Source organism: Anoplopoma fimbria, chromosome 1 (genome assembly GCF_027596085.1).
Source record: "Anoplopoma fimbria isolate UVic2021 breed Golden Eagle Sablefish chromosome 1, Afim_UVic_2022, whole genome shotgun sequence".
NCBI lineage: Eukaryota > Metazoa > Chordata > Actinopteri > Perciformes > Anoplopomatidae > Anoplopoma > Anoplopoma fimbria.
The window spans coordinates 10,994,862-11,022,166 of record NC_072449.1 but is presented as its reverse complement, the minus strand read 5'-3'; the positions used below and the strand labels follow the sequence as shown (position 1 = coordinate 11,022,166).

General features: G+C 38.9%; 2 protein-coding genes across 3 annotated transcripts; one reads left to right on the top strand and one right to left on the bottom strand.

Moving 5' to 3' along the window:
• Positions 1-398: 398 nt before the first annotated feature.
• Positions 399-13,274, top strand: naalad2 (N-acetylated alpha-linked acidic dipeptidase 2). Its single transcript, XM_054599600.1, has 22 exons — positions 399-444; positions 1,218-1,309; positions 2,205-2,334; positions 2,940-3,051; positions 3,938-4,124; positions 5,582-5,683; positions 5,951-6,076; positions 6,383-6,463; positions 6,980-7,085; positions 7,179-7,272; positions 7,788-7,883; positions 8,540-8,625; positions 9,061-9,180; positions 9,392-9,474; positions 9,560-9,623; positions 9,716-9,783; positions 9,944-10,035; positions 10,387-10,477; positions 10,770-11,034; positions 11,159-11,240; positions 11,702-11,794; positions 12,962-13,274. The coding sequence occupies exons 1-22, from the start codon at positions 399-401 to the stop codon at positions 13,149-13,151; spliced, it is 2,406 nt and encodes an 801-aa protein (XP_054455575.1). The 3' UTR covers positions 13,152-13,274.
• Positions 13,275-17,306: 4,032 nt separating this feature from the next.
• Positions 17,307-26,222, bottom strand: nlrc3l (NLR family, CARD domain containing 3-like). Of its 2 annotated transcripts, none has more exons than XM_054597155.1 (13): positions 26,046-26,222; positions 25,893-25,945; positions 25,330-25,515; positions 24,456-24,548; positions 23,919-24,099; positions 23,437-23,584; positions 23,034-23,126; positions 22,368-22,720; positions 22,079-22,288; positions 21,575-21,750; positions 21,100-21,373; positions 20,374-20,589; positions 17,307-19,925 (listed from the first exon to the last, which is right to left on the bottom strand). In XM_054597155.1, exons 2-13 carry the CDS (start codon positions 25,916-25,918, stop codon positions 19,533-19,535), a joined length of 2,349 nt encoding a protein of 782 aa, XP_054453130.1. In that variant the 5' UTR covers positions 25,919-25,945; positions 26,046-26,222; the 3' UTR covers positions 17,307-19,532. The 2 variants fall into 2 exon arrangements, with proteins under 2 accessions (XP_054453130.1, XP_054453138.1); XM_054597163.1 differs by having other exon boundaries at positions 26,172-26,202.
• Between the last annotated feature and the right edge of the window lie 1,083 nt (positions 26,223-27,305).

The window sequence follows — 27,305 nt, the reverse complement described above, 5'->3', positions numbered from 1 at the left end:
CAAATCATCATCCTGTCTTCTGATTTACTGGAAAATGAACCATTTACCATTTTAGTATCATCGACATCTCTGTACTCTGGAAACTGTCAGAACTAATAATCTGATAATAAAAATACAGCCACATTGGCAGTTTCTAAACCCGACCACTAACCACTGATATCGTTGCTCAACATGTGAATTCAGATAAACATCACTTGGTACATCTTCCTGCAAAGTATTACTATTAAGTATTAATATTTAGTTTTAATTGAGTTTACATATCGAACCAAACGTTTCACTGCTGCAAAATAAGAATTTTTTTTTTTTATAAATAAAACGCATGAATCCCTCAGAGGGCTGGACCTGACTCTGGTCCTGATAAAGACTCAGACACACAGGGACCGGCACATTGAGTGGACATGGATCACAGAGTGCTGATTGTGTTTCTGTTGCTCTGGAGCTCAGGTAGGACTCTGGTTTAATGACGGACGTTTGTAGATGTTTTTAAATGACTTGCTTAGAGGCAGAGACTGTGTGTGTGTTTGTGTGTGTCTGTGTATGTGTGTGTGTGTGTGTGTGTTATGTTCTGGAGAACCTCTGGTCAAGATGTACAGACCAACAATTGCTACAATTTTCATAACACATGAGAAACATACAACATACAACAGTATTATGAGCAGCTGAATGAGCAGCTACAACAGAATGCATGATGCTATATGAGACGACCAATTCAAACCGATTTATTTAATTATAATGTTAAATACAATACAGAAGAAAGAAACATCAGTTAACAGGAATATTTTTTAAATATTATTATACCATATTACCCAAAAGGATGAAAAGTATCGGCTATATAATTCAATAAACCATTCCATCCTCAGTCCATATTATTTCATTTTACAGGAATATTGGGGCTTGAAATAAACAAACAAACAACTTAATGACTTAACTTTTTAATGCAGTCTGAAAACGGACCTCCTGCTGACAAAGAATCATATAGGCAAAATCAACAGGGCTGCCAACTTTTCTACTTATTTTGGAGTGATTTTGGTATCGGTGAACACTGTTTATTAGACCTTCTGAGATGAAAAGCCAAGTTAATAATGTCTATCACTGGCTTAATTATGCTGATTCACCCTTTGGTCTTTATATTTCATGGTCCCTGAACATGGATTTCATACAAACTGATTTTGTGGAATATTTATGTATGAGAGCCTTCTCCCCGCTTCACGCTCCAGCCCACCGCATGAAAGAGCCGTCCTCCACCCCACACAGCTGTTCACAGGACCAGGAGGGGCCGAGCACGACCATGGCCCCTTTGTCTTATAGTGTGGGAAAATATGTCTGATTATCTACAGCAATACACACCAGTGATTTAACTTCAGTTTAAGTGAATGAGTGAGTCCATTTTGACTAGTCAGAAGGCTGACTTTCTAAGTTTTGACTTTGTGAGTCCAAATAGTTACTGTGAGTATTTCTATTATTCTATTCTATTATTATTACTTTGATGCATGTCTTTTCTTGTCAGAAATGGGCTTCCAGGGATATGTGATGAGTCTAAATTGTTACTTTCGTATTAGAATAAAAGCTTCTGTAGCTTGTGTTAATGTGCAAAAATTTCCTATTTTTCCAATATGATCTTCTTTTTCGAGCTATATTTTAGTGCAAGTTAAAACATGTTAACTTCTATAGACTGTTGAGGTAATTGCAATGTATACAGACGGCTCACAAATTAGGATAAACCAACATAAAGTGTGTTATTCAGATGTTTATCCATAATGAGTCTTCGTTACTGTAACACACCTTTTCTATATGAGCTGAGTAGCGGTGTCAGCAGATTTAGTCTCATTCTGTAGAAACTCTTTCTAGACTCTTTCTGCACTGAATTGGGTTTTTTTGGCTTATTCTTGGCTGGATTCTTGATTCTTGGCCACTCTTGGTCTCGGGTTGAGTAATACTGAGTCAGCACATAAATGGCCATTGTACAAAAGACAGTCATCAGTCCACTGGCCAAACATACCACTTATGACCGGCTCCCTCTTTGTATTCCTCTGCAACTTGGAACTCACTGCCTCTGTCTTTGCCAGACACAGAAAGTCACCTACCCCACTCCCTCTCTCCCTCCCTCTCTCTCCCTCCCTCCCTCTCTCGCTCTCCCATGCTTCCACTGTGCACTACTTTAACAAATTGCTCTCTATCTCTATCTCTGCGAGCGTGCTCTGCAGAGTCAGTCTCGTCGGTGCGTGGAAGCCTCTGGGACGTACGGCTTTACAATGAGAAAGGAGTCCAGGATAATTCGGTGGATCAGGTGGATTGTGATTGTGACGGCTTTGTTGTTGCTGGGCTTCATCATAGGTAAGACGTGATAACACAACATAAACTTACGCTGGACAGTAAAGTCATAATCCGCAGATGTTATCTACTATGCTTTGAGGGTTTGTTGTTAATGAATGAAAGTCTGTTATTTAGCAATGAAAGTAACGGGGGAAAGTTTGACAATGACAAGGGTATAAATGGAAGTAAAGGCAGTTGCTTAAACAGCATAAGTAGATACATATTATGAGGATATAAAGTCTATTTGTTTTCTTAGTAAAGGTCTTGTCCAGAATTATTATCATCAACTATCAAATCTACATGGTGCAGTTTTATTTTAATCATGAGGTGTGTTGTGTGTGTGTGAGTTTTACTTTGTCACTACTCTGACACATTTCACGTCTGCCTGCTCACTGCAGGCTAACACATGCTGTCCATAACCACAACTCCATTTGAAATATAATTTGTGACATAATGCAAAACAACTTGGCAGCGAGTGACACTTAGATATTCTGTTTGTTCCCCCCTTTCTCCCACTGTAATTTGATCTTTTTGTCAAATCATAAAGTCATACGGTGGTGACAGTGTTCTTAAGACAACGTGCTGTTAAACTGTCAGTACTGTGTTTGTTTGTATGTGTGCTGAAGGCTGGTGCGCAAAGCCAACACATCCTAACACTGCAAACAAAAGTACTTCCAGCCAATATCTGAAGGAGTTACTGGAGGGAATGCAGCCAGACCAGATCAAACAGCACCTCAGGTAAGCAATACTAATGACACGCTTAACCTGTCCTGTTCATCAGTACCAGTAATCCCAATGATGTGGTCTAATTTCAAACAGGTTTTGGTATGAAAGAAAATATACTCATGGAGGAGTCCCTTTTAAAGGAAGAAAGTTCAAGGAGACAGCTCCCTGAATGCCCACCACTTTTGTCACTGATATATTTCATTAATACTACTGGACCATGGAGCTTGGACTTTCAGCCCTACAGGGATCCATTGAAAAGACTGCAATGATTCCCTAAAGTTTCATGTAACAACTCAACCAACAGGCCAAACTTTTTACTTGCACACATGGAAGGATTTTTTGTTGAATAAAAACTTTACTTGAAGAAAAGTAATCAGACTAATAGACTAAACATGGCTGTCTGCAGTGACCAACTGCAGCCAAAAGGCAAACTGAATTCTTAGCTTTCCTGGATAAAACAATTTACACTTCGATGTTACTTAAAATGTTACTTACTGTGACATGTGAAAGCTAGAACATCACAGATTTATATCATCAAATGAATGGTGGGTGAAAGCTGTTTCAGTTTTAGGGTTCCTGTAATTGTTCATGCTGGTTTACTGTCACACTGCCATGTCTTACTAGGACAGTTTAATATAAAGCACATAGCCAGTCAAAGTCAAAATGATCATTGTTAAAAAGGCTTTTTTAGATATATGGATCATGCTGTGTTCAAGTGTAGTCAGACAACAAGAACACAAGCTTTGCATGCATTGTATAAACTACTATTTCTACATTCAAAATTAAATTAAATAAAAAAGTGGAGGCTCTCACTTTACCCAGTCATTCTAAAGACAACATTTTTCATTCTGTAAGCGTCTGCTAGCTCTGTGAATAACGAATCACATCCTCTCCACAGGAAATTTACACGTCTCCCCCACCTGGCTGGTACAGAGCAAAATCTGAGATATGCAGAGCAGATCATGAAAGAGTGGCTGGAGTTTGGACTGGACACAGTGGAGATGGTGCCCTATGACGTGCTGTTGTCCTACCCCAACAAATCACAGCCGAATTACATCTCGATAGTTGATCAGTTTGGCAGTGAGGTACTGTACAAAACGCGGACACATGCAAAGAGCAATATTTTAAAATACAATGACAAGATAGCCATGCATGTTTTGCCCACATATATTCATTTTTACCTATAATATAATATAATCTATAAATGAGTCTTGTTTCTGTGCTTGTTTCTGGTGCATTATTGTAATCATTTGATACACAGCTACCACTTATATTATTTAAAATGACCATTTGCATGCGTTGCGTTCTCAGTGAGAAACTTATTTAAATGTATGCTTTAGTTTAATGATTGCCAAACTTATTTTGATACAATCCCATTTCACTACTTCAAGCTCTTCGATGAAACACTCCATTCTCCACGCTCACCCCCCTGCTGATTACGAGTTCAAAGGGGTTGTAGTTTTCTCACGCACATGAATAACTACACTAATTCAGTCCACCCCCCCCCGGACTACTTTTCAGTCTGTTTGGGGAGATAACAAAGTTGCAGCGTGCAGGCGGAGAATCAAACACACATGAGAAAACACAGCCACATACTGCTCCAGGCTGCTCCTGCTCCACCTCAATACAACACCGCACGACAGCTCAGTCTAGTCCAAGGTCCTTTTATAGCCTTGTGGCGAGATAAACCTCTCTCTGTGTGTCTTAAGAGTCCAGATAATGATACAGCACAGAGGCAAAGAAGAGAAAACAGAGCAGGGTTTACTGCACGGCCATATTGCAGCATGCCGCTAAGATGCCTACAGTCATGATTAACATTTCAGTTTAGGACGGGACAATATGTCGATAATATATCAGATCTATATCATGATATGAGACTAGATGTTGTCTTAGATTTTTGATGACGTAATATAGCATAAGTGTTTACCTTGTTTTAAAGGCTGCATTGCAGTAAAGTGATGCAATTTTCTGAACTTACCAGACTGCTCTATTATTTGCCTTTACCCACTTAGTCATTATATTCACATTACTGTTGATTATTTATGCAAAACCAGAGAGAAAAATCAAGGTTTTTGGGGAAAAAAATCGTTATATTTGATTTTTAGATTCCTCACATTTGAAAAGCTAGAACCATGATGTTTGGCATTTTTGCATGAAAAATACTTTCCTATAATTTTTATAAATTTTATCAAAATGACCAATTATCAAAATATCAATCGGCTCCTTAATTGATCAACTAATAGCTTAATAGTAATAGTTTAATGTTTGACAAAAATCTTGATTTGTAAACTAGCTAGTAGATGTCAGATAAATGTATTGCAGTAAAAAGTAAAATATGTTGTCTTAAATGTAGTGGAGCAGAAGTGTACAATAGGATGAAAATATGATACTCAAGTAAAGTAAAAATACCTTTACTTTGTACTTAAGTGCACTACTTGAGTCAACCTCAGCCTATTTCCCAGAGAGTTGACAACAGATACAAATACAAATTCCAAAGCATTTACTAAAGAGAATAAAGGGCCATTTCATCTTTTTTCCCCAGGTTTTTAATACTTCCTTGGCTGAGCCAGTTCCAGAGGGTTATGAAGATGTTTCTGACATTGTGCCTCCATACAGTGCCTTCTCTGCTAAAGGACAACCTGAGGTACACACTCACACACACACACACACACACACACACACACACACACACACACACACACACACACACACACACACACACACACACACACACACACACACACACACACACACACACACACACACACACACACACACACATAATCATATTGTTAGGGGTGTTTAAATACATTTTCACAGCCCTAGTAAAAATTAAGTTAACAAGGATGTTAAGCATTACCCATTCTCACATATCTGATAAGATGTCTCTTATTTCTGTCTTTCTCTCCAGGGGGATTTGGTGTATGTGAACTATGGTCGAACAGAAGACTTTTCCCAGTTAGAGAAGGAGATGGGCATCAATGTTACTGGGAATATTGTCATAGTCAGATATGGAAAAATATTCAGAGGCAATAAGGTAAGAAAAGTCTTGGTCTTGATTCTACATGAAACCGCCAGTTAAAGGATTTGTGTCAGTCACTGAGTATTGTAATTTAAAGGACTACACCTGTGGTTGAATGTAATATAAGTTAACATTTAAAGAGCAGCTAAATACAGTTAGGCATTTCAAAATATTATATATATATATATATATATATACTTTATATATTTTTTGTGATGTCAAACCAACACTAGACAACAGACAAAAAATGGACAGCAATAACTAACATTTTTAAAAGCCATCAAAATGATTCACTTCTCTCCATCTGTCTTGCTCCACCAGGTGAAAAATGCCATGTTAGCCGGAGCAAAGGGGATAATCATGTTCTCAGACCCAGCAGATTACTGTGCTGCTGGAGTCCAGGTAGGGTATCCTGCACCAGAGCATTTTTGCGTTGGATTATGAAACTGTGTGTGTGTGTTAACAGCCTTTGTTAATGTAGTAGAGGTTACATTTATGTTTTGGACAATATTGACATGCTGGGCCTTGAAATGGGCCTTGATCAATGGCAGAGTGGCACACCATCTGTCAATGGGATCAAACCAGCCAAATTGGTCCCTGGTCTGACACCAAATCTGGCCCAAGTGTGTAAAGTTGGGGGGCCCCTTCCGCACTTGCTCCCTCCCTACTTCCTGCTACAGGCATCCAGGGCCACATTTAGCTAGAAACACAAAGACTCACAAGGGGAAAACAAAACCAGAATTGCTGTCCCGGCTTGTAACAAACAACTACTACAAATGTATAAACCAGTTAATGGAAACAGTAGTAAATTCTATGGCACTGCCTTCAGAAATGAAGGATGTTGAATTCAGGATACAAATGCAATCTATATATTCCAATTAAGCTTTTAAATCATTTTTTGTATGTTTGTGTGTGAAGTCCTACCCTGATGGCTGGAACCTACCCGGCGGAGGAGCTCAGAGAGGCAATGTTCTCAACCTGAATGGAGCAGGAGACCCGCTCACACCCGGGTACCCCGCTAAGGGTGTGTATCTCTGTTTGCTTAGACATGTGAGCCTGTATGAGTATGAACATGTGTGAGAGTTTATTTAACATAGTATTGTCTGCTCCCTTACAGAATATACCTACAGATTAGGCCTTGAGGACGGAGTGGGTCTTCCCAAGATTCCTGTACATCCAATTGGCTACGATGATGCAATTCACCTGCTAAAGTAAAAATATTTCTCTTTTTCTTCTCCACACTTTCCTAAAATTCAATTATTCAGAGCCATGCTATTTGAACAAAGTCTACAGCTATGCTAGCGGGTCTGTGAAGCTGACGTCAACATGCTAACATGCACACAATGACAATGATAGGATGCAGATGATTGGGTACTGTTCACCATAGTTTAGCCTGTTAGCATGCTAACATTTGGTATAAACCCAAAACACAAAGTGCAGCTGAAGCTGAGGGTAAAGTCTCAAGTTTGGAAGGTGAAACTGACCTGATGGTGCTGCTGGATGAAATTATATTTCATCCAAAATGGTGGGAGACATGAATGTATTCGCAAAATTACAAATAAACATTGTTAGATATTTCAGTCTGGACCACATCGGGCCTTTAAAACATCTTGATTTGAATCTTGAATTTATTGCAAGAAACTACAATATTTCTAGGGGTCCTTAAATATATTGAGCTGTTGATTTGTATTCTTTTACAGAAAATGTGAATTATTTGCTTCAACAGGAACATGGGAGGACAGATTCCACCCAACTACTGGAAAGGAACTCTTGATGTCTCCTACAGGATTGGTCCAGGCTTTACGGATGACTTCAAGAGCCAGTAAGGGCCTACATTAAGCCTTAATGTCAGGTTAAACAGTGATTAATTGGGTCCACTTCACCTTGTTTCAACCCGAATCTCCCTTCAACATATTTTATTCATAGTAAAACTCTCCCCACCTTCACTGCTGTCTGTTTAAATTGTCTCTCCACATTTGTTTCTCTTTTTCTTTTGCTCAGCTTTAGTGACCCAGTGGCAAGTAGCCAACTGGGGTACAATGGAGGCCCTTGTACCTCCTGTGCGTGAATGACATACTTAACAAATCCACACACAAACAAGCTGCACAAATTAAGGATGTAGACCAGTCACCGGGTGTTTTTGTACGTTTGAACTGTGGTGAACTTTTAGTCGACCCCATATCAACAAATAGAATAAACTGTCTGTTATTCTCTTACTCTGTGTTCATTATATATACATAGAACAGAATTTTACCTGCCTTCTTCTTCTCTGTCCTACTTTGTCAATCTGTGTCTCTCGTTGTTTGAGCTAAACACAATGAACAGGCTGCTGTTTTTCTATTCCTAAATTCTGTTCCCGTATAATCATTTCCTGTCAAAAGGACCTATATTGATCTGTTTCTCTGTTGTCTCTTTGTTTGTCGCTGTATCTTTTTCTACCCTGTGTGAATCACCCCTTCCATAATCTGTCTGTTTTAGGAAGGTGCGTATGAACATCCACACAAACAACCAGGTAACCAGAATCTACAACGTCATTGGCCGGATTAGAGGAGCTCTAGAGCCAGGTACAGTACCACAATGCAACCTGCTCTAAAGCTTTCAGCAACATTGAGCACACAACCAACACATGTATGGACACTAATACTGAGATAATCATAATAACAGGTTAGAATAGGGTGATGAGCTAATTTTAATGTCTTTGGTCAGAAAAAGAAGAAACATTCAGAAAAGCAAAACTTGCACGGCTCACTCTATTTTCTACGCTGCAGCTCTGAACAAAGCTGTCAAGAAATACAGTGTATAAGTCTAATAATAAGAATGTTTCTTGAGGGATATAATGAGGTGTTTGGTAGCATTTGTTTAATATAAAGAACAAATCCTTTTTAATACAAATTCAAAAACTAACGGTGTAAAGTTAGGAAGGAAATTCTAATAACGTATCTCTCTTTCTCTAATTTCTCCATCAATGTATGCTGTTGTCTTTGTGTTTGTGTGTGTAGACAGGTATGTGATTCTGGGAGGGCATCGGGATGCCTGGGTGTTTGGAGGGATTGATCCCATGTCTGGTGCTGCCGTGGTCCACGAAACAGTCAGGAGCTTCGGCTTGCTGCTCAGTAAAGGTATGTCTCTACAGGTGTTAATTGTGACTAATGGTGTCAATAGTCACTCAGTACTCAGTGTGTTTGTGTGTGAAGTGACATCTCTGTTTATGTCCACTCCAGGACACTGTCTGATGTTTTTTTTTTAATACGGTACCAGATTGCATGCTCTGGTCGGGTGTCCTCACAATGCCACAAAGATAAGGAGGTGTGTATGTGTGTGTGTATGTAGGCTGGAGGCCTAGGAGGACTTTAGTATTCGCCAGCTGGGATGCAGAAGAGTTTGGACTGCAGGGATCTACAGAATGGGCCGAGGTACACACACACACCGACCCATACACCCTCACAACACATGCACACGCACACACATGCACTGACCTCACTTCACCCTTCTCTACAGGACAATGCCAAGCTGCTGCAGGAGAGAGCTGTGGCCTACATTAATGCCGACTCTGCCATTGAGGGTGAGTGTGTTTGAGTGCATGGCTCAATATTCTCAATAAATAGTTCGTTTTGAAGTAGCACGACTGTGTGGATGTATCTATTTGAATTCCAGGCATGTACACACTGAGGGTTGACTGCACTCCGTCTCTACACACTTTGGTGTACGACCTCACTAAGCAGGTGAGCAGACATATACACACAACAAGAATGGTGCATCTGAAATGATTTGAGCAAATTGAATTTGTCTTTCATGCTCGTTCTTAAGCCATATTCCTGTCTTTTCCTCCCTGTCTTTCTCTCTGGCTTGCCTCTTTCTCTCTCTTTCTCTGTTTGCATGTAGATAGGCAGTCCAGAAGAAGGAGAGGAGGGAGTTTCTCTGTATGAGAGTTGGCATAAGAGGGACAACTGGACGAATGACCGTGATGCACCCAGGTACAAAGTATACAAACTAACAACAGAACCGACAATATAATACAAAAGCTTCATGGAAAACAAAACTTCAGAAGCCACGAGAACAATGCTGCAATCTGAAGTTAGTAGAAGACAAAACAACAACAAGATTATTAATTCTTCAAGGCAACTGTTCGAGAAATGTTGGATACACTATGCAAAGATTTAAAGGGACTATTGAAAAGCTTTAACTCTACTATCTCATGTCTCTGTGTGGCATTGTGTTTAAAACAAGTTTTGAATGTAAAATTTGTTAGCCAATCAGTCAAATGATCCAGATATGAACGAAACAAATCACTACATCAGTCTGTCCTCCACTCTGGTGTAATGTAGGATCAGTAAACTCGGGTCAGGCAGTGATTTTGAGGCCTACTTCATCCGTCTGGGAATTGCTGCAGCCAGAGCCAGATACACCAAGAACAAAGTGAGACATGCTGAACTCACAGAATGATCATTGATATATTATATTGCTGAATGTGCCCAATTACATCTTTGTTGATTTAAACAAGTAGCTTTTCTTATTGGGGATAAAGTTTCTGCATCAAAAATGCTTTCATTCCAGTTGTACTGCATAATCTAAAGGGATTTTTGTTTAATTTAAAGTATGAGTTAAAGTTGAAGCAAAAGTAGATTGAGTGACGTATCTTTATGGAAAAGGTTACTGTGAGCCTCCATGGTGTCAGTGTAACTCAGTTAAATGTCCTCTTTACATTCAGAAAACAGAGTGGTACAGCAGTTATCCAGTCTATCACAGTGTGTATGAAACCTTTGAGATAGTGGAGAAGTTTTACGACCCCACCTTCAAGAGGCTTCGGGCGGTCGCCCAGGTCAGAGGAGGGCTTGTCTTCCAATTGGCCGATTCCCAGCTTCTCCCTCTTGACGTCAACCAGTATGCAGACTCACTGGGGAAGTACGCACAGAGCATCGCACAGCTGGCTCAGAGGCACCCGGAGGAGATGAAGATGTATGAGGTGTCGTTTGGTAAGTTGGTTTTGGTCACTGTGTGCTCAGACTATGGTTATAAAATATAAAGCGTAGTTAAAGAAATTTGAATGACAAAGCCAACCCGCTGACTTTTCCAAAAATGTGTTTCCTATATTTCCAGATTCCTTGTTTTCTGCTGTGGAAAACATCAGTATTGCAGCCAGGGACTTCCATGAGCGCCTGCAGACTCTCAACAGAGCAGAGTAAGAGTGTGTTTTCATTTCATGGTTAAGGTGTCCAAACAAATGCTGAAATATGTTGAAGTGTATTCTCTAACAGTTCTGAAATGTGATACTTCGTCATCGTTAAAGGTGGTTTTGTACTAGATTACATTATATTGAGGGGTGTTTAAATAAAGTTAGTCCTTTACATTTAAATACGAGGGGAGCAGAATATTAGAATCACCTCTGATTACAATGTAGTCCAGTATTTTATTTATTTATTTATTTATAGGTATATTTAACAGGGATAAACATTGCTGTAAATGAGCCGGAGCTAGCAACTACAACTACACATCTGTAATTTTGTGACTGCATCTTGCACGGTTCTGCGCTACTGCAGTGACAAATCTGTCCACAGACAGACAATCATGTGTGCATGTGTAATAGTAAAGTGGCCTGTAAATTTAGTCTAGGCAAGTCGTTAATGTGTATGTGTGCATCAGTCCTCTGCAGGTACGCATCATGAATGATCAGCTCATGTATCTGGAGAGAGCCTTCATAGACCCTCTGGGCTTACCTGGCAGACCCTTCTACAGGTAAGTCTCTCTCTCACTCACACACACACACTCTCACACACACACACACACACACACACACACACACACACACACACACACACACACACACACACACACACACACACACACACACACACACACACACACACACACACACACACACACACACACACACACACACTTTTCCATTTGTTTCATCAGCCAGTCAAGAACTTAAGAACTTGAGTACTATGACCACCTAATGGCATTGTGATCTGCATGTGATTTTGAATGGTCAGTACAGGTAATTCCTAAAATAGTTTTTTTCTTGCATGTCTTATGAGTGAAAAGTTCAACTATCCGGTCGACATCAAATTAATGTGAAAATGTATTCAACTGACAAAGAACCATATGAACCTTTACAAGAAACAAAAAAGGAAATTTGTGAAGCCTTGATAGGCAAAGTATCCCTCCATCTTTGTGCTGGATGGAGAACTACACTGCAAAGCATGTAGAACACCTTGATGAGTGACACATGTCCACTAGTTCAAAGTAGCACACCCTACAGAACCACAGGGCTTTAAAGCACCGGAGCTCAAATCAACATGAGCGGACAGCTCAACAACAAAATGAGGTGGAGGCTGCAAGAGCTGGCACATCCATTGACGGGCTATTCACAAGGTTTTCATTATAAAGCTGAGGTATAACTGAACTAGTATTACTAAAAAATATAATATGACTAAAAGAGGCAACAATATTTTCACATTCCTTTATTCAACCTATGATACATATTCCACATTATAAAAATATTGGCTTTTAGTGACCTAGTTTCTTTGCTAGAGATTGCTCTCATCCATTCAATTTATAAATATTTGCAATTGCATCTTAAGTAATGATTAATACTAGCTGCTTAAGTTTCACTCAATGACTGAAATTCTTAGATTGGCTGCAGATACACATCAAAGCTGATTTTCAAGGTTCTGATCACGACAGATTTGAAAAGATAAGAACCATCCTGCATAACTGATACTGATACTGTTGCCGCTGCATGTATGTGTGTTTACAGATTATTTCAAAATGTTAATGCTGAAAACATGTGAAGTTCTACTAACACTTTTTAAATTGTTTTAAAAGACACAAAATAAAGGATCTGTTTTACCTTCAGTACATTTCTTAATGTGTCAGACCCCCTCTTCTCTGTTTCAGGCACGTGATCTTTGCTCCCAGCAGCCATAATAAATATGCAGGGGAGTCTTTTCCTGGGATCTATGACGCATTGTTTGACATCAAGAACTCAGCTGATCCAGAGAAGGCCTGGGAGGAAGTCAAGCGTCAAATTAGCATCGCAGCATTCACCGTCCATGCTGCTGCCATGACACTTACACCACCTGCATGAAGCAGGCACAAACCGTCTGAAGCCATGTGATTGAGCCATCTATTGATAATTATGTTAAAACGCCAGAATGTGACAAGAGGGAATACACTGCCTGCAATGCACACACACACACACACACACACACACACACACACACACACACACACACACACACACACACACACACACACACACACACACACACACACACACACACACACACACACACACACACACACACACACACAGAATGACAATCCCTATTTTCTGAACCAGTCATGTTCAAAGATCATGCAGAGCTCAGTGATACAGTGAATATCTGAGGGCCATTACCAGAATACAACTGTATAATTTTGAATGTGAATAAAATAATTTATGTTTTAGTATTTTTTGTTGTTTTGTAATAATCTCTGTCTACAAGGGAGCAAAATGAAATCAATTCATTCTTTGCATGTGGGCAAAATCATTTTTTGGATGAGTTGTCAATTTCAGGATTAAAACATTAACGTTATTTTCTGGTTTATGAGGCGAGGCCAGAAAACTCCATATATTTGGTTGGTTAAGATCTACACAAAGCCCTCAGGTCACCCTTGAACATGACGTGCATTGCTCTTTGCCAGAGTTTTTAGTTTTATACCACCACAGGAGGGCGCCTGAGTCAGACATTTCAAACTTTACACATGGTGGCTTTACATTTCCTCTTAAACCATTCTGTTATCTGAGAGATGTTCACTTATGCCCCATTAACGCGTTTTTTTAAATCTTCCCTCAAACACAACACTGGGCAACTGGAACTATCAGAAATATACACATGTGAGAGAGGTGGTGTGTGAATGCATGTGATGAGGAGTGTGAGCATGCTGTCATGTTGGCAAGTCTCTGTGTGTTTTTACCGTAATGTAAAGCTATGTCGGCCTCCACATAGCTGAGATCTGGTTCGGAGTTCTTGGCAGAGATGGAGACGAGAACTTGGCTGTCGGTCTGGAGCAAGTCAAACCTACACAGCATCACCTTCATCCCCTGGGGGGCAAACGGAGGCAAAGGCAGAAAATAGAGAGAGAAAAATCTTTTTTCTTTAATCATACCTGTTAAAAAATCAACAGAGGAGCATTATTGTTGGCTACCAAATTATAGAAACAGAATTACATTTTTCCTCACACTAACGATTAAATAGGTATCAGGATATTATTATAATGTATTAGTATTGTGTAGAAGAACGACACCCTTCATTCAAGTAGTTGCTTTCCTAAGGGAATATATGAAGACGATTGAGCAGGACACAATGCACTTCACACTTAACAAAAGCACAATAATTCTTAGTTTCAGGTGATCATACACAAAATACATAGTGAATATTATATTCCTGTCAATAGATTCCAGAAATGCTATGCACTGGCCCTTCAAGTAAAATAAGCATTTGCCTTTAAGATAACCCATTGAAAACATTCTCTGGAAATGCTTTTCTTTAAATAAGAACAGGTGTTTGAAAAACTATACCTGTTATGCATCTTAACTGGATGTTATTTATTCTCCTTTGCTGTGTGCCACAGTTGTCTTTGCCTGTTTATGTTGTTTGTATTATGTTCCTCATGTGTACTGTTCACATAGCACAACACATTTACATGTTTGTCTTATTAAATGATTGAGCATCGGGTTTCTGAACTTGGATTTGCATGAGGTTCGTGGAAACAGGGAGTTGCGGTTTATTGCTTTTGGATGGACACAGAGGCCTCTTTCATTTACTTTAGATAAGGGTTGATCCTGTTGCGAACATTAAATGCAGTTGGAGAAAAGTTTTCCGAACAGAACAGAAGGACAAACAAAATACTTTGTAATGTTGGTTTGTGCACATCCGAAGCTTTTTGCAAACAAACAATGTATTTTGATGATTCTTCCTGGTGCTGTAAACAAAATTTAGGAAATACTAACCACAATCAAAATCCAACATGACACTACATGTTTCATTTGGTAACCAAGTGATAAAAACAAAACTTATTCTGTCTACTAAGCGTTTGAATTTATGCAGAAAACTATAAATATAAAAAAATATATATATCAGTTTGCTTTGGCATATCTGATGTGTGTATAAATGTACTATCCAATATCATACCAATATACAATTACATAAATACCATATTTTTATTTTCCCTTAAAAATGATCTTCTCACATTACACATTACACTCATTCAGTGTATTTAGGCGTTAGATTAAGAAACATTTAAAAGTCTCTCCAAAAGCCCCTTTAAACAAATGAGTGGGTGTAACCAGCTCTATAAAGTGATGCACTTTGAAGACATGTTCACATTTCCCTCCCCGGCCTCCTAACACACCTTGGATAGCAACATTTGTTAGGTAAGTTTTTGAGTTTTACAGTTCATACAGTATTAACATAAGATAGATACTGACATTTTTTTAGATGTGCATGACAATAATAGTTTAATGAGTGTGTTATCCCTCGGGGAGATCTGTTTTTCACAAATTAGGTGTAGGTTTGTTGCATTAAAAATCAACAAAAACCAAGTAACTTGAATCATTTTTACTTCAACACATTTTATATTATGTCCTCAACTAATGCATTGCTGCAAATTGAAATTTCCATGAATCTACGAGATTAAACTGCCTTTAAGGTGTGCTGTGTGCAGTTCCCCTCTATTTGTAAACTATTTTTTTGTTTTGTTTTAGGGGCCATGGCACAGTTCATCCATCTATCACTGCTGCTAGGTAACAATAGTTGTGTTTTTCTTTATGTTAAACCACCGTATATCACTGCATTGTTTTATCAATTGATAAATAAATAAAAAGATTTTTCCTTTTATAGATTTACAAAACAATAAAATGTAAAAAAAAAAAGTAAAAGTGAGTCAAAGCAATAAAAACTGGTTCCCTGATATGATTTTCTGATGTTGCAGCAACAATCCACCTGCCTTCGGTATCATTAGGTAAGTATGTGAGTACTAAAGCTGACTGTAAGAAATGATGTACTGAATATAAAAACTACCAATACTTCATATTTCCTATAAGGTAAATATATCTGCTATGTGTGATTAGTGGATATATAAACATAATCAGCCTGAATGTTTCTGTCAATTAATCTATGTTTACTGTGAAGACAGTATGTAGCACTACATCACTCTGGGTTCAATCAATCTTGTTCAATAAAGATTAGCTTAACCTTTTTCCCTCCTGAAAAATAGTCAGAGGAGTTGATGATGATATAACGCCTTACTTATGGAACCTTCCTAAGGACTGCATTAAAAACATAAATGGTAAGTGAATTAATTGAATGTTCCTCCTCTACTTTTCTCCGAGCAGAGATAATTCTATGTCAATAACTAATTATCATCACAAATAACAATAATGAAAATGTATTAAAAGTTGCTGAATAATAGTTTAATGAGCCAGTCCAGTTTAATATTGGGTAACAATTAAAAAAAGGTGATTGCTGCCATCTGATGGCCACTTACATTAGTGCAGCTTTTGATGGTTACAATACCAGTGATACATCTTTATTCCCATTTAGTTTAATCTTTAAATTATGCTATATGAGGTAAAATAACATCAGACTACAGAAGGGAATCCAGCCTGCAAAGACAAATACATTTTTGGTTGTCATACCGGTTTTGCAGGTGTGGTTTGTTACAGCAATGTAGCCTACATGGGTGGTCTATGGGGGCCCAAAGTAAAAGGGTACAAAATCTCTGGCTGCACCACTTCGTTGCGAAATGCACAAACCCTCACCTCTTTTGTTTTTGCATGAAGGTGTCCAGTTCCACAGAGAAGCCAAAAGCTGGATCGGTGCCCTGGAGCACTGCTTCAGTAAAAACTCCTCCCTGGTTCAAATCACCGACGACACAGTGCAGGATGCAGTGAACTGTCTCCTGCAAAACTGTATCAGCGTGAAACAAGGAGTGTGGATCGGCCTGGAGCGGTCCATCTTTGGCGGCGTCAACGTCCCCTGGAAGTGGATTTCAGGTATAGAAGTTAAAAAGCCTAAGTGGATCAGCGAATTTGTCGACCCCTTAAACAACCACTGTGGAAAGATCATCCAGATAGAAGAGTCACAACCATTCGGATGGCAGGACGACGACTGCCATAAGAAGCTACCTTTCATCTGCCACGGTAAACCGTCTGTCTGTTTAACACCCATTCTGGTATGAAATTGTAATCAAATTTGTTTTTATTTTTTTATTTCCAGGTTTGAATGAATGACTTGCCTTGAATATGAACCACTGCGGATATTAAATAACGACTAGATGGGGATCTGGAAACTAAAAGGATCATTCCACTATTCCTTTCGATAATAACTTTCATGGAATATTTTGGGCTATTGATTTTTGCATTCCCTTTTGTATTGTACTTGTATCCCCTTTCTAACAACTGATTTGCTTTTCTTCCCTGTAAAACCAATTTTGTAAGTAATGTAATGTAGATTCATGTTCATTATTATTATAATTTATCCAATAAAAAACACATTATCTCACCCATTTCATACCTATTGTGGTTTATACATGCTTGCTAATAATGATGCAATGTGCCAACAACTTATATATCCAGTGTTGAGGATGTCACATGACTTTAAAAGTGCATACAAAGAAAATTACTGAAACCACTCCATTGGTAGTAAGAGTGCAGGACTGCAATGTAAATTAAGTCCATCAGGAGTTTAGTAACTGTTCACAATATATACACATCCACCTAAACAATGGTCTGTATTTACCTGAAATGATCTGATATTGTCAGGGACATGCACACACATTCACAAACACAAAATGCCTTCTCACCAAGAAAACACAAGTTCATTGCTGGAATTCATCCTTTAGTTGTCCTTATTATCTTCGGCAATAATATAACTACTAGTCCACACTGCTGAGTACTCTCAGCAGAGAGAAGAACCAACCAATAAAAAAAGTACAAAAAGCATAAATGCACCCGAAGATGGATAAGCAGACACGTGCATACACACACTATGATTTAAAGCTTATTTAAAGAAACTTTGAAGTGGTTCTGAAACGGTCTCAAATTAATAATGATGCCTCTATATGACATTCATAAGTAAACAAGACCATCAGCGAGAATATTGGCCATTTCTATATAGCAATTCTTAATGCTCGTCATCGGGTCTGATTCCCTGCAAAAATCTGACAAAACGATTTACGGCATGCGAATTCACCAGAAACTCCTTCAGCTCAAACTCCAGTGGGGCCTTCCTCAGCGACCAGCCCGCCGCGGAGAGACCCAGGTTTGGCTTTGCTGCCACCTTCGACCTGCAGTCGGAGCTCCAGCGTGTGTTGAAGAGCTCCGCCCCCGTCATCAGCTGCTACTAGACTGGAGGACTCCTCAGCAGGCCTACGCCTTCCTGCTACGCCGGTCCCCTGTTGGGAGCCAACACAGACACCACGCTGCTGGAGGCCCGGGCTGTATTGCTGGGCCAACTAAAAGGAAGAGTCACGGGAGATCCAGAACCAGAACCACGTCTGAGCAGGGAAGACTGTCAGAAAAAATTAGGGTTTTCTAAAGAGACCCTGCTGCTCTGAAACCCTACTGTTTTTGTCAACAGGGACCGCCAAAATCAACACAAAATGAAAGTTACTCGTAGTAGCTTTAAAAATAAAGCTCATCATTCACTCGTACCAATACTCTTTACCCAGAAGCCATTTTTAAACTCACTCACACCTCCCATTGACAAGATTTAAAATCTGAGCTCTCCTCTTTGTGGCCTTGCGGGTCCTCCATCAATCTAAATAGTAAATTGGTGTTTTGTCACAAGTAATTGAATGCTAATGCGTTACATGGTTTCACCTGTATATAAATAGATCAGGCACATTGGTTTCATTTTACAATGTAGTATGAGGGTTACTGAAAATCAACAAAGTCAGATTTCTTCAAGTGTCATCACATCTTCTGCTTAGTTTACATTTCACAAATCTCAAACATGTAAACATTTCATTTGTCTGTTGTCTGTTCAATCTGCTCAGATGACGAAAACATAGATCAACATTTCTAAATGCAAAAAAATCACAGCTTGATAAGTTAAAATCCAGAAAGCATTTGGATTAGTGCTCATTGTAAGACATGTCAGACATAATGTAGTATTGCATAAAGTCCACTGTGCTAGAATGCATAGAAATTTGATAGAAAACAGATTTGAATTTGTCTGGCGCAGAAGCATTACTGACACAGAATCTTTAAATTCCTAATAAAAACAAAGCCTATTATATAAAATATAATGTTATCAAAGCATAAATGACACAAAAAATATCTCTGAATCTGTTGAGTGTTTTGAGCGTCACACTTTGATCACTCATGAATTCTCTGTAAAATAACGCAGCTGCAATGGTACTTCTCTTTTATCCATCATATCTGTAAAGTGACACATTATCATGATGCAATCTGACACCAAACCTACTCATCTTCCTGGGTCATTTCTCTGAGACACTCCTTAAAGTTTTCCACCCGGTCTCTATTGTTTTCTTCAGCAGTCAGTATTGTTTGTTCGAGCAGCCGCTTGGCATCATCCAGACCGCCCACCTTTGGCGCGTTGTGGCGGTAGAGATACCCCCGCAGCAGATTGTCGTGACAGTCCGGGGAAAGCAAGCCGCACAGAAAGCGCAAGAACATGTCATAGTGGCCAAACGGGGAGGCGAGGGTTCGCACCACGGCACACTGGACCAGGCCGGCTGCTGATTTGGTCTGATCCTTGAAGGTGAACTTGGGCATGTGCAACAACCCGGAGTCCAGAATGTTCTTGGACTCTGTGCGAAACATTATGAAGACGTACAGAGCGGCCATGAACTCCTGGAGGAGAGAAAACGTAGGGAGATTTTTTTAGGGTGAATCTTTAGGGGTCTCCTGGTGGATTGGCAGCCCTAACGACATGTGTTTGCTAGGTGGAGTCCGAGCGGCAGAAGCATGATTTTTTTTTAAATGTTTTTAAAGACCAAGATACATTTTTCCTTTTCTTTAAGTTCTTATCTTGAGTCTCTGATTTAATTGTTACGTTATTTATTGGAATTTGCTTGGTATATCAATTATTTATTTTTATTTGTTTGATGCTCAATGGTTAAAATATGTTGTATTACTCATGCTGTACATTAGCTCATTTGTTAACTACATCCAAAAACATAAAGTAATGTTAGCTACAAAGTAAGTGGTTTTCAGTGTATTATCACTAGTGTACAGCAGCGTAAAATAAGGTTTCATGGAATATTGAGACTTAGGTACTGTGAGATGGAAAGAGTTTTACCTGAAAGCTGAAGTGTATGAAGCAGAAGGTTCTCTTCCCATCCGAGGCTGCAGCGGGGAGCTCAGTGCTCAGACCGGAGAACACCGTCACCTCCGTCAACTTCAGACCGCACTCCTTCACGTCCTCTTCAGAGAACACACTGGCGTTCCTCCCCAGCATCTTAAAGGCCATCTTCCCCATCTTGGTGAGCAGGTTCCTTTCATCACTGGACCATTTCTGAGTGCAAAGAGAACAACAATGACGAAGTCTGACTCTGAAGATCAGCTGTTAATTAACTTCTCGACAACTTACTGTTTTGTCTTTTTGAACGATTCAGTCATTCAAGCTCCATTTTTGATTTTGTCGATACTATATCATCAAGCGTTCAAAGCTTGGCTTAATTGCTGAGGCAGAAGTTATAATAAAGTCTCAAGAGATATTGAAAATGATAAGCTTCATAAAGATATTCATTTTAGATCAATTGGTTTCAGAATGCATAGGATGGTACAAGTGTTCATGATTTGGTATCTCCCTAAATACAATTTTACCTATGGTCTAGTAAAAAATGATTTACAAAATTTTAATTGCATTCTAGTACCAAATAAAATATGACTAATGAAAGGCTGATATAGAAAATGTGTGGCCCCATCACTTTTTAGTGTCTTACTTAAAAATAAAATTGAATGGCGATAGTCACTAGGAACGACATTTCTTCTACAATCAAAGACAAAGATAAACGCCCGTTACCAGATCATTGTCCGCCTTTCCACAGTAGAACTGCAGCCTGCGATTGGTCTGGACAATCATAATGTTGATGTAGAATGGCGTCAGCCTGGGGGGGTGCACCCCATAGCCATGATAACGGTAGCAGCGCTCGAACACTGTGGCCACCATCCAGCAAACAAAGGGCTGTCGAGCTAGTATACTGAGTGACGGCAGGCGCTTATAATGCGCCACGATCTTCGACGATAGCTCTGCATCGCAAAAGCGCAGTGTCAGGAAATTATCTTTCTTCTCATCACTGGAGAAAGAGGGACAGAAAAAGATACAAATGGACTGAAACAATGAAGTTAAAATGATTTAACTTATTAAAATATAGTACTGAACATAATCAAACATATTAACAGGCTGGTATATACACTAAACATAATGCGAAAACAGCAGAAAATACAATTATAAGATATACCAAAAAATATATATATTAAGACATCTGCCCACACACCTAAAGCCTTGTATTTCTGTGACAGCATCTATGTATTGAGATGGTATTTGTGAGACAGCAGCCCGTCTCCCCAGGATCCAGATGCGAGCACCACGAAGCACAGTACCTCGGATGATATTAACAATCAGGACGTCTGGATGTGCTTTGGTGTAATTGTCATTTATCACTGGAGCATTCTGGAGAGAAAATCCAGAGAAAAACAGACATATATCAGTTTCTGGTAAAGGTGCTCAGATCTGTATTTTCTAAGAACGAAAATCGATTATATGTGAATGATCGATCGGAGCTCCCTTAGTTTCTGGTTATCATTTGTTAGGTTAGGAATAAATAAGTAGCCTTTAAAACGTGCATGGATTGCTCACTAGACCATTGCTTATTTTCAAAAACTTGCATTTGATAAAGACATTTTAAACATTATATTGTTAATTGTAGTCTCAGGCTCTAGATTTATTTTACTGTTACAAATGTGAATGGTTCTCAGGTGTATGTGTGCAGATTGGATACCTCCCAGTCCAGAGAGGCTTGGTAACAATCAAATGAGTCCATTATGATGAGAAATCTACAGTCCTCTTCCTCCAGGTATTTCATGTCTTTGCACTCAGGATGATAATATTCTATCAGATCCATGACGGACATGTTCCCTGAAAGAGGAGGCTCTTTTTTCCGCAGGTGCCAGAAGGTTCGGAATGAGAGTTTGATAACAAACTGCAGATCCTGAGAAAACATAGGCAAGGAATTATGTCAGTCACGGAAAAAAAAAATCAAGAAAAAAACAACATTTTTGTTGATTTACCTTATTGGCGCGCAGTTCTGCCCAGTCCAGGCAGAATTTCCCCACAGAGACAGTCATACCCATTCCTGGAATCCCAGTGGTCACCACCGTCCTCACCGGCTTGTCATCACCCGTCTGTAGTCGGAACAGATTGTTCAAAGCCACGGAGGTGTCGGCACTGGGGACCTGGAGAGGTGACGGAGGATGGGGTCGGATTTCATGGGAGGGGTCAACTCCTCCGTAACTACAGGTCGTAATCTGGGGCTCAATGTAGATGTTTTCTAGAAGATTCTGCTTTCCAGCTCGAACCACCCCCTCACGGATGATATGGTGTTTTCCGATCAAATACTGCTTCAGGCGAAAACGGATCAACGCTGGTGGCGGAAAAAGATAAAGAGGAAAGTTAAAAAACTACATGTGGTTTTGGAATCTGGATCTCACACCGGAAGAACAATCTTTTTGCTGCACCGTCTCTCTGCCTAGATATAATAGTCCTAAATTGCTCCACACAAATCAATAAAGAAAGCAGCCTTTGCAAGGTAAAATCATTTTTGTGAAAACAGTATGTATAGCAAATGAGAGTCATGTCAAAAGCGCAGCCACAGCATTCTTAATTAAAATATTTTAGATCAAACAAATCGCACCAACATTAGCCCGTGTGTTGAGATGAACCCAGAGTTTACTTGCCTCTGTTGCACTTGTTCTTTAGTTCCTCTGCCTCTTGTTTCTTGTTGACATTTTCTAGAGTACTTATTGTATGCAACAGGGAACGATCCTGGCCTGCAGAACAGAATTTCCAAAAACAAAAAATCAGTGAGCAATCACTGTCAGCATATCAGTCCCTGTGTGCTCTATAGGGGGTGTATCATTATTTTTTTAACGCACTTTACTGTTAATGAAACAATAATTATTCCAGCTGCTAGATTTCAGGTTTACAGTTGTCTTACAGCTAAATTCTACTTTTTAAACAACCTAGTTCACAAAATGTTCAGTTCACAGCTGCCATCACAACAGTCAAAATGTGTTTCTCTAAATTTTGAACTCTATTTGTACCATCCACACTAATTTCACTGTAGCTGTGTTTTCTTACCAAGTATCTCCAGGATTCTGTCCACAAAATCAAGAAGGTCTCCATCCATCACCTGTGGTAGAGTTATCTTTGATTCCCACTTGTAAAAGCACACCTTAAATATTGGTAGCTCTTCCTCAGTGAGCTGTGTCAAAGTACTCTGGATACTCTGGAGACAGAGAGAAAAGGTGTAAAAAAACACAAGTTAACATTTTGTCCCTTAGCAAGGACGTGGGTTCCTTTTGGGCCATATCAAGAAAATTCCAAGAAAATATGCAAAACAGTACATAATTATTATTATTATTATTCATCTTTTAAATGTTTTTTTTGTATTAAAATGTAGTACATCTGGACAGATGTTTATTTTTAACAAATACAGTAAGACATCAATTGGAAAATGTTCTGAATGTCTTATTAGGATGTATCACAATCAAACAAACAACAAAGTTAAAATGCATCATCAGGTCAAGTTCTTAAAACAAAACAATATGATGAAACAATACCTTGAATATATGGGGCAGGTCCTGCTCTGGGTGAAGTCTGCCTGGCTGGCTGTTCTCATCAGTCTGCATTGTGTCTTCTGGTTCAACAGGCTCAGGTGGTTCTGGGGAATTAGTAATCAAAAGTTCATCCTCCTCCTCCTCCAGGTGGTCATCTTCTAAATAATCCCCCAGATCAGAAGACCTGAAGGACAACAGGGAGAATGTTTAGAAAGGGCACTGCAAATATTCTCAAGGATGACCATGATGCTTTGTCACATTTTGACTCATGACAAACAAAGATTTCATCCATCTTTTGGATAGAGACTTTTTAAAAGATATGCAAAACTTGTGTCGACAAACAAACTATATCTTTTAAATGTTTCCACATAGTTTTAGTTGATTAAAATGCAATTGTTTAGAAAAAAATTTTTTTTTTTAAATTAAGTCAAGCGGGGAATTTTGGAGCAATGGATACATTTCCACTAAGTATTATTATTATTAGTGTGTGTGTGTGTGTGTGTGTGTGTGTGTGTGTGTGTGTGTGTGTGTGTCTTCCACCTGGTTTCAATAACAACAGCTCCCGGGGGTCTGGTCTGCTGCGTGGTCATGGTGTAGAGGGTCTCTGGAGAGTCTGAGCGAATCATCTGCAACCTGGCAAAAAATTAAGGACAACATCAACTTGGTGAGACCAGGTTAGCGATTTCTAAGTCACTGAATGCAACCTCTCCCTTTAAAATATAATGCAGTGGACTCAGATGTTTGGAGCAATAAATAGAGCCAAACCTCTGCTTTAACTAAAAAGCATTAATGTAGAATAATGACATTTACAAGTTGATTCTTCCCTCAACATGTTGACTGAAGTTCCAAACGCATCAGCTCTAAAAGCTACTGATCATGAAGCTGCCTGATGTGACACTGGGATTTCCCAGCAGGGAAACACACATCTCTGGCAGCTACAGAACTCTAGTGGATGAGTTCATATGGGGAAAAAAAAGTATTGTGTTTCCGCTAATCAGGCCGACTGTTGAAAGGAACCCTTCCTATAACTGGGCCTATCTCAAGAAATGTTTAAGTCTTTGCAAACCACTTGCATATTATACTAAAATGTTTCGATACCAAGGGCAGCTTTGAAGGTAGGAAATCTAACTTGTGCATATCAATTCTGTGAAAAAGTTGTCCCTGCCAGTCTGTCACCTAGAGTCTGGAAATGAGTAATACATACATATGACTCAGAGAGAGCTTAATCCAGATTTATGCCATCTTTTCTAAGGAACTTTAAACAAATCCGACAGTAGGGTTAAACTGGCCAGGGTACAGATCCCATTAATAGTAAATTAAGCAGTTACATGACACCTTATGCCATCCGTGGTGAAATGGCCCAACACGGAAACATTGGGTTGATGCTTTAAATAATAATAAAGACACACAGTACCTTGTCCCATCGTGAGTAGTCGATTCAGGTGGTACCACCGGAAACGGGAGAGAGAAGACCTTGTCAACTTCTTCATCATTTCCCTCCTCATCCTCCATCACATCACTGTCACTCTTCATTGAACCATAGCTGGAGGGAGGCCTCTTCCACTTCTTCTTCTCCTCATCTTCCTCTCCACTCTCCTGCCTAAAAATGCAGAGGGGACAAAACAAATGGGTGTTAATATGGAAGGTATGACCAATAGGTTATTAACTACCAATAATAATTTATTGGGATTAACATATGGACAATGTGAAAAGGTGAGGTCACCAAAAGACAAATTATCAATCAAAGATCAAGTAGATCAACAAGATGTGAAACATTTGGGTTGATAAGTGACAGCTGATAAAGGAGTATACCTGCAGAGATAGTAAATAACCACAAGAGATAACATCATACAACGATAGGTACATTAACAAACAAACAACATTGATTGTTAACCTGGGGAAGTAACTTTGCTTCTGAAATGTCACTCTAGTGACAGAGAAGGAAAAATGGCTGAACTCCTCTCAGACAACACCCACCTTTGAACTTCAGTGTCCATGTCCATGTTGCTGGCAGCGATAGACGCACACACCTGAGACAGAGAAAGGTTTTATGTAAACTAAATCCTACTTATTGTGCAATAACTTAAATATTACATCGAAACAATGAATCCAACGTGTTGACGTCCCTACCTTTATGCACACATTTATACTTCAGCCACATGGAAGGTTTATGAATGCATGGCCGCGTTAGAAGTGAACATTTAGCAGCAAATACTTATGCAAATAAAATATCTATAAACTGTGAGGTTATATCACCGGCCGTCGTGTTTATTTTATTTCCTCTTCGCTTTGACACTTCTAACTTTCGGTTTCTGGTCGGATTGTGATCCGCCAACAGAGCGACTTCCGGCCCACTTCGAAATAAAAGCATGCTCAAGAAATGTTGAGTTTTCCTGGTCAAACTAGCCGCCGCTGTATTCGGAGTGCGCGATTGATCCAAGCTTTACGGTAATGCCGTGTAGTGTTCGTCCACTCTAAAGCTATCGCAAATCACCTCAAGGAATACTTGCGGTCTGTATTTCAAAGTAAAGGATCTCGTGTATTTAAGATAAGATAAGATAAAATAAGATAATCCTTTATTAGGTTATAGTGCAAACAAGATACATAGTAAAAGAAAAACAAGATAAAATAAAACAACTATTATATAAATAAGCAATAAAAACAGTAAAGAATCCACAATAACTGAAATATTATATTTACAGACAGAAACTATTATAACTATAATTGCACAGTGTATTTATATTGTATTATATTGTATTATATTGTATTATATTGTATATTTATATTTTATACTTAGACTACCTGCACAAATAATACGTCACTTTTTTTGTTTTAAATTATATTTAGAAAATAAATATTAATAAAATATAATAAATAATACATTGATGATTGCCTTACAAGGTGAAAACAAAACAGAAATAAAAAAATATATATATATATATCAATTAGAAGTAGTAGTCCTCCATTCAAAACGTCCCTTAAGAAAAAGTACAAACGGCATCTAAAAAAAAAAGTGAAGGTTGGTACAGTTGGCCTACCTATATACTGTAGAGTTACTTAATTCATTATCATATTATTAGTTGATTTTTATCTTAAAATAATGAGATGGTATACAAACTAACTAACAGAAGTTTGTTTTCAAATGAATGTAGTTGTGTAAAAAGTATAATATTTTTCTAGAAAGTGTAGTTGGGTATCATATTAAGTTGCAGAAAAGGGAAAGTATTAAGTTAATGTACTGAAGTACAGGACTTGAGTGAATGTAATAGTTACATTCCATCCCCTTATTGGTAGCTGTATTAGATTGGTGTATCAAACCCACAGTCAAACATGATGTTGGAAATATTTAAGTCCAGGGATCTGATTTGTACTGGTTCTCTGGAAGGGAAT

What these genes read in the sequence shown, in the direction of transcription:
- naalad2 (XM_054599600.1), top strand. Translation starts at nt 399, where the DNA reads ATGGATCACAGAGTGCTGATTGTGTTTCTGTTGCTCTGGAGCTCAG. An exon ending in TGGCCCCTTTGTCTTATAGT is followed by an intron (nt 1,310 to 2,204) that starts GTGGGAAAATAT and finishes CGTGCTCTGCAG; the next exon opens with AGTCAGTCTCGTCGGTGCGT. An exon ending in CCTGGCAGACCCTTCTACAG is followed by an intron (nt 11,795 to 12,961) that starts GTAAGTCTCTCT and finishes TCTCTGTTTCAG; the next exon opens with GCACGTGATCTTTGCTCCCA.
- nlrc3l (XM_054597155.1), bottom strand. Translation starts at nt 25,918, where the DNA reads ATGGACATGGACACTGAAGTTCAAAG. An exon ending in CAGAATCCTGGAGATACTTG is followed by an intron (nt 23,127 to 23,436) that starts GTAAGAAAACAC and finishes TCTGTTCTGCAG; the next exon opens with GCCAGGATCGTTCCCTGTTG. An exon ending in ACAGAAATACAAGGCTTTAG is followed by an intron (nt 21,374 to 21,574) that starts GTGTGTGGGCAG and finishes CTCTTTCTCCAG; the next exon opens with TGATGAGAAGAAAGATAATT.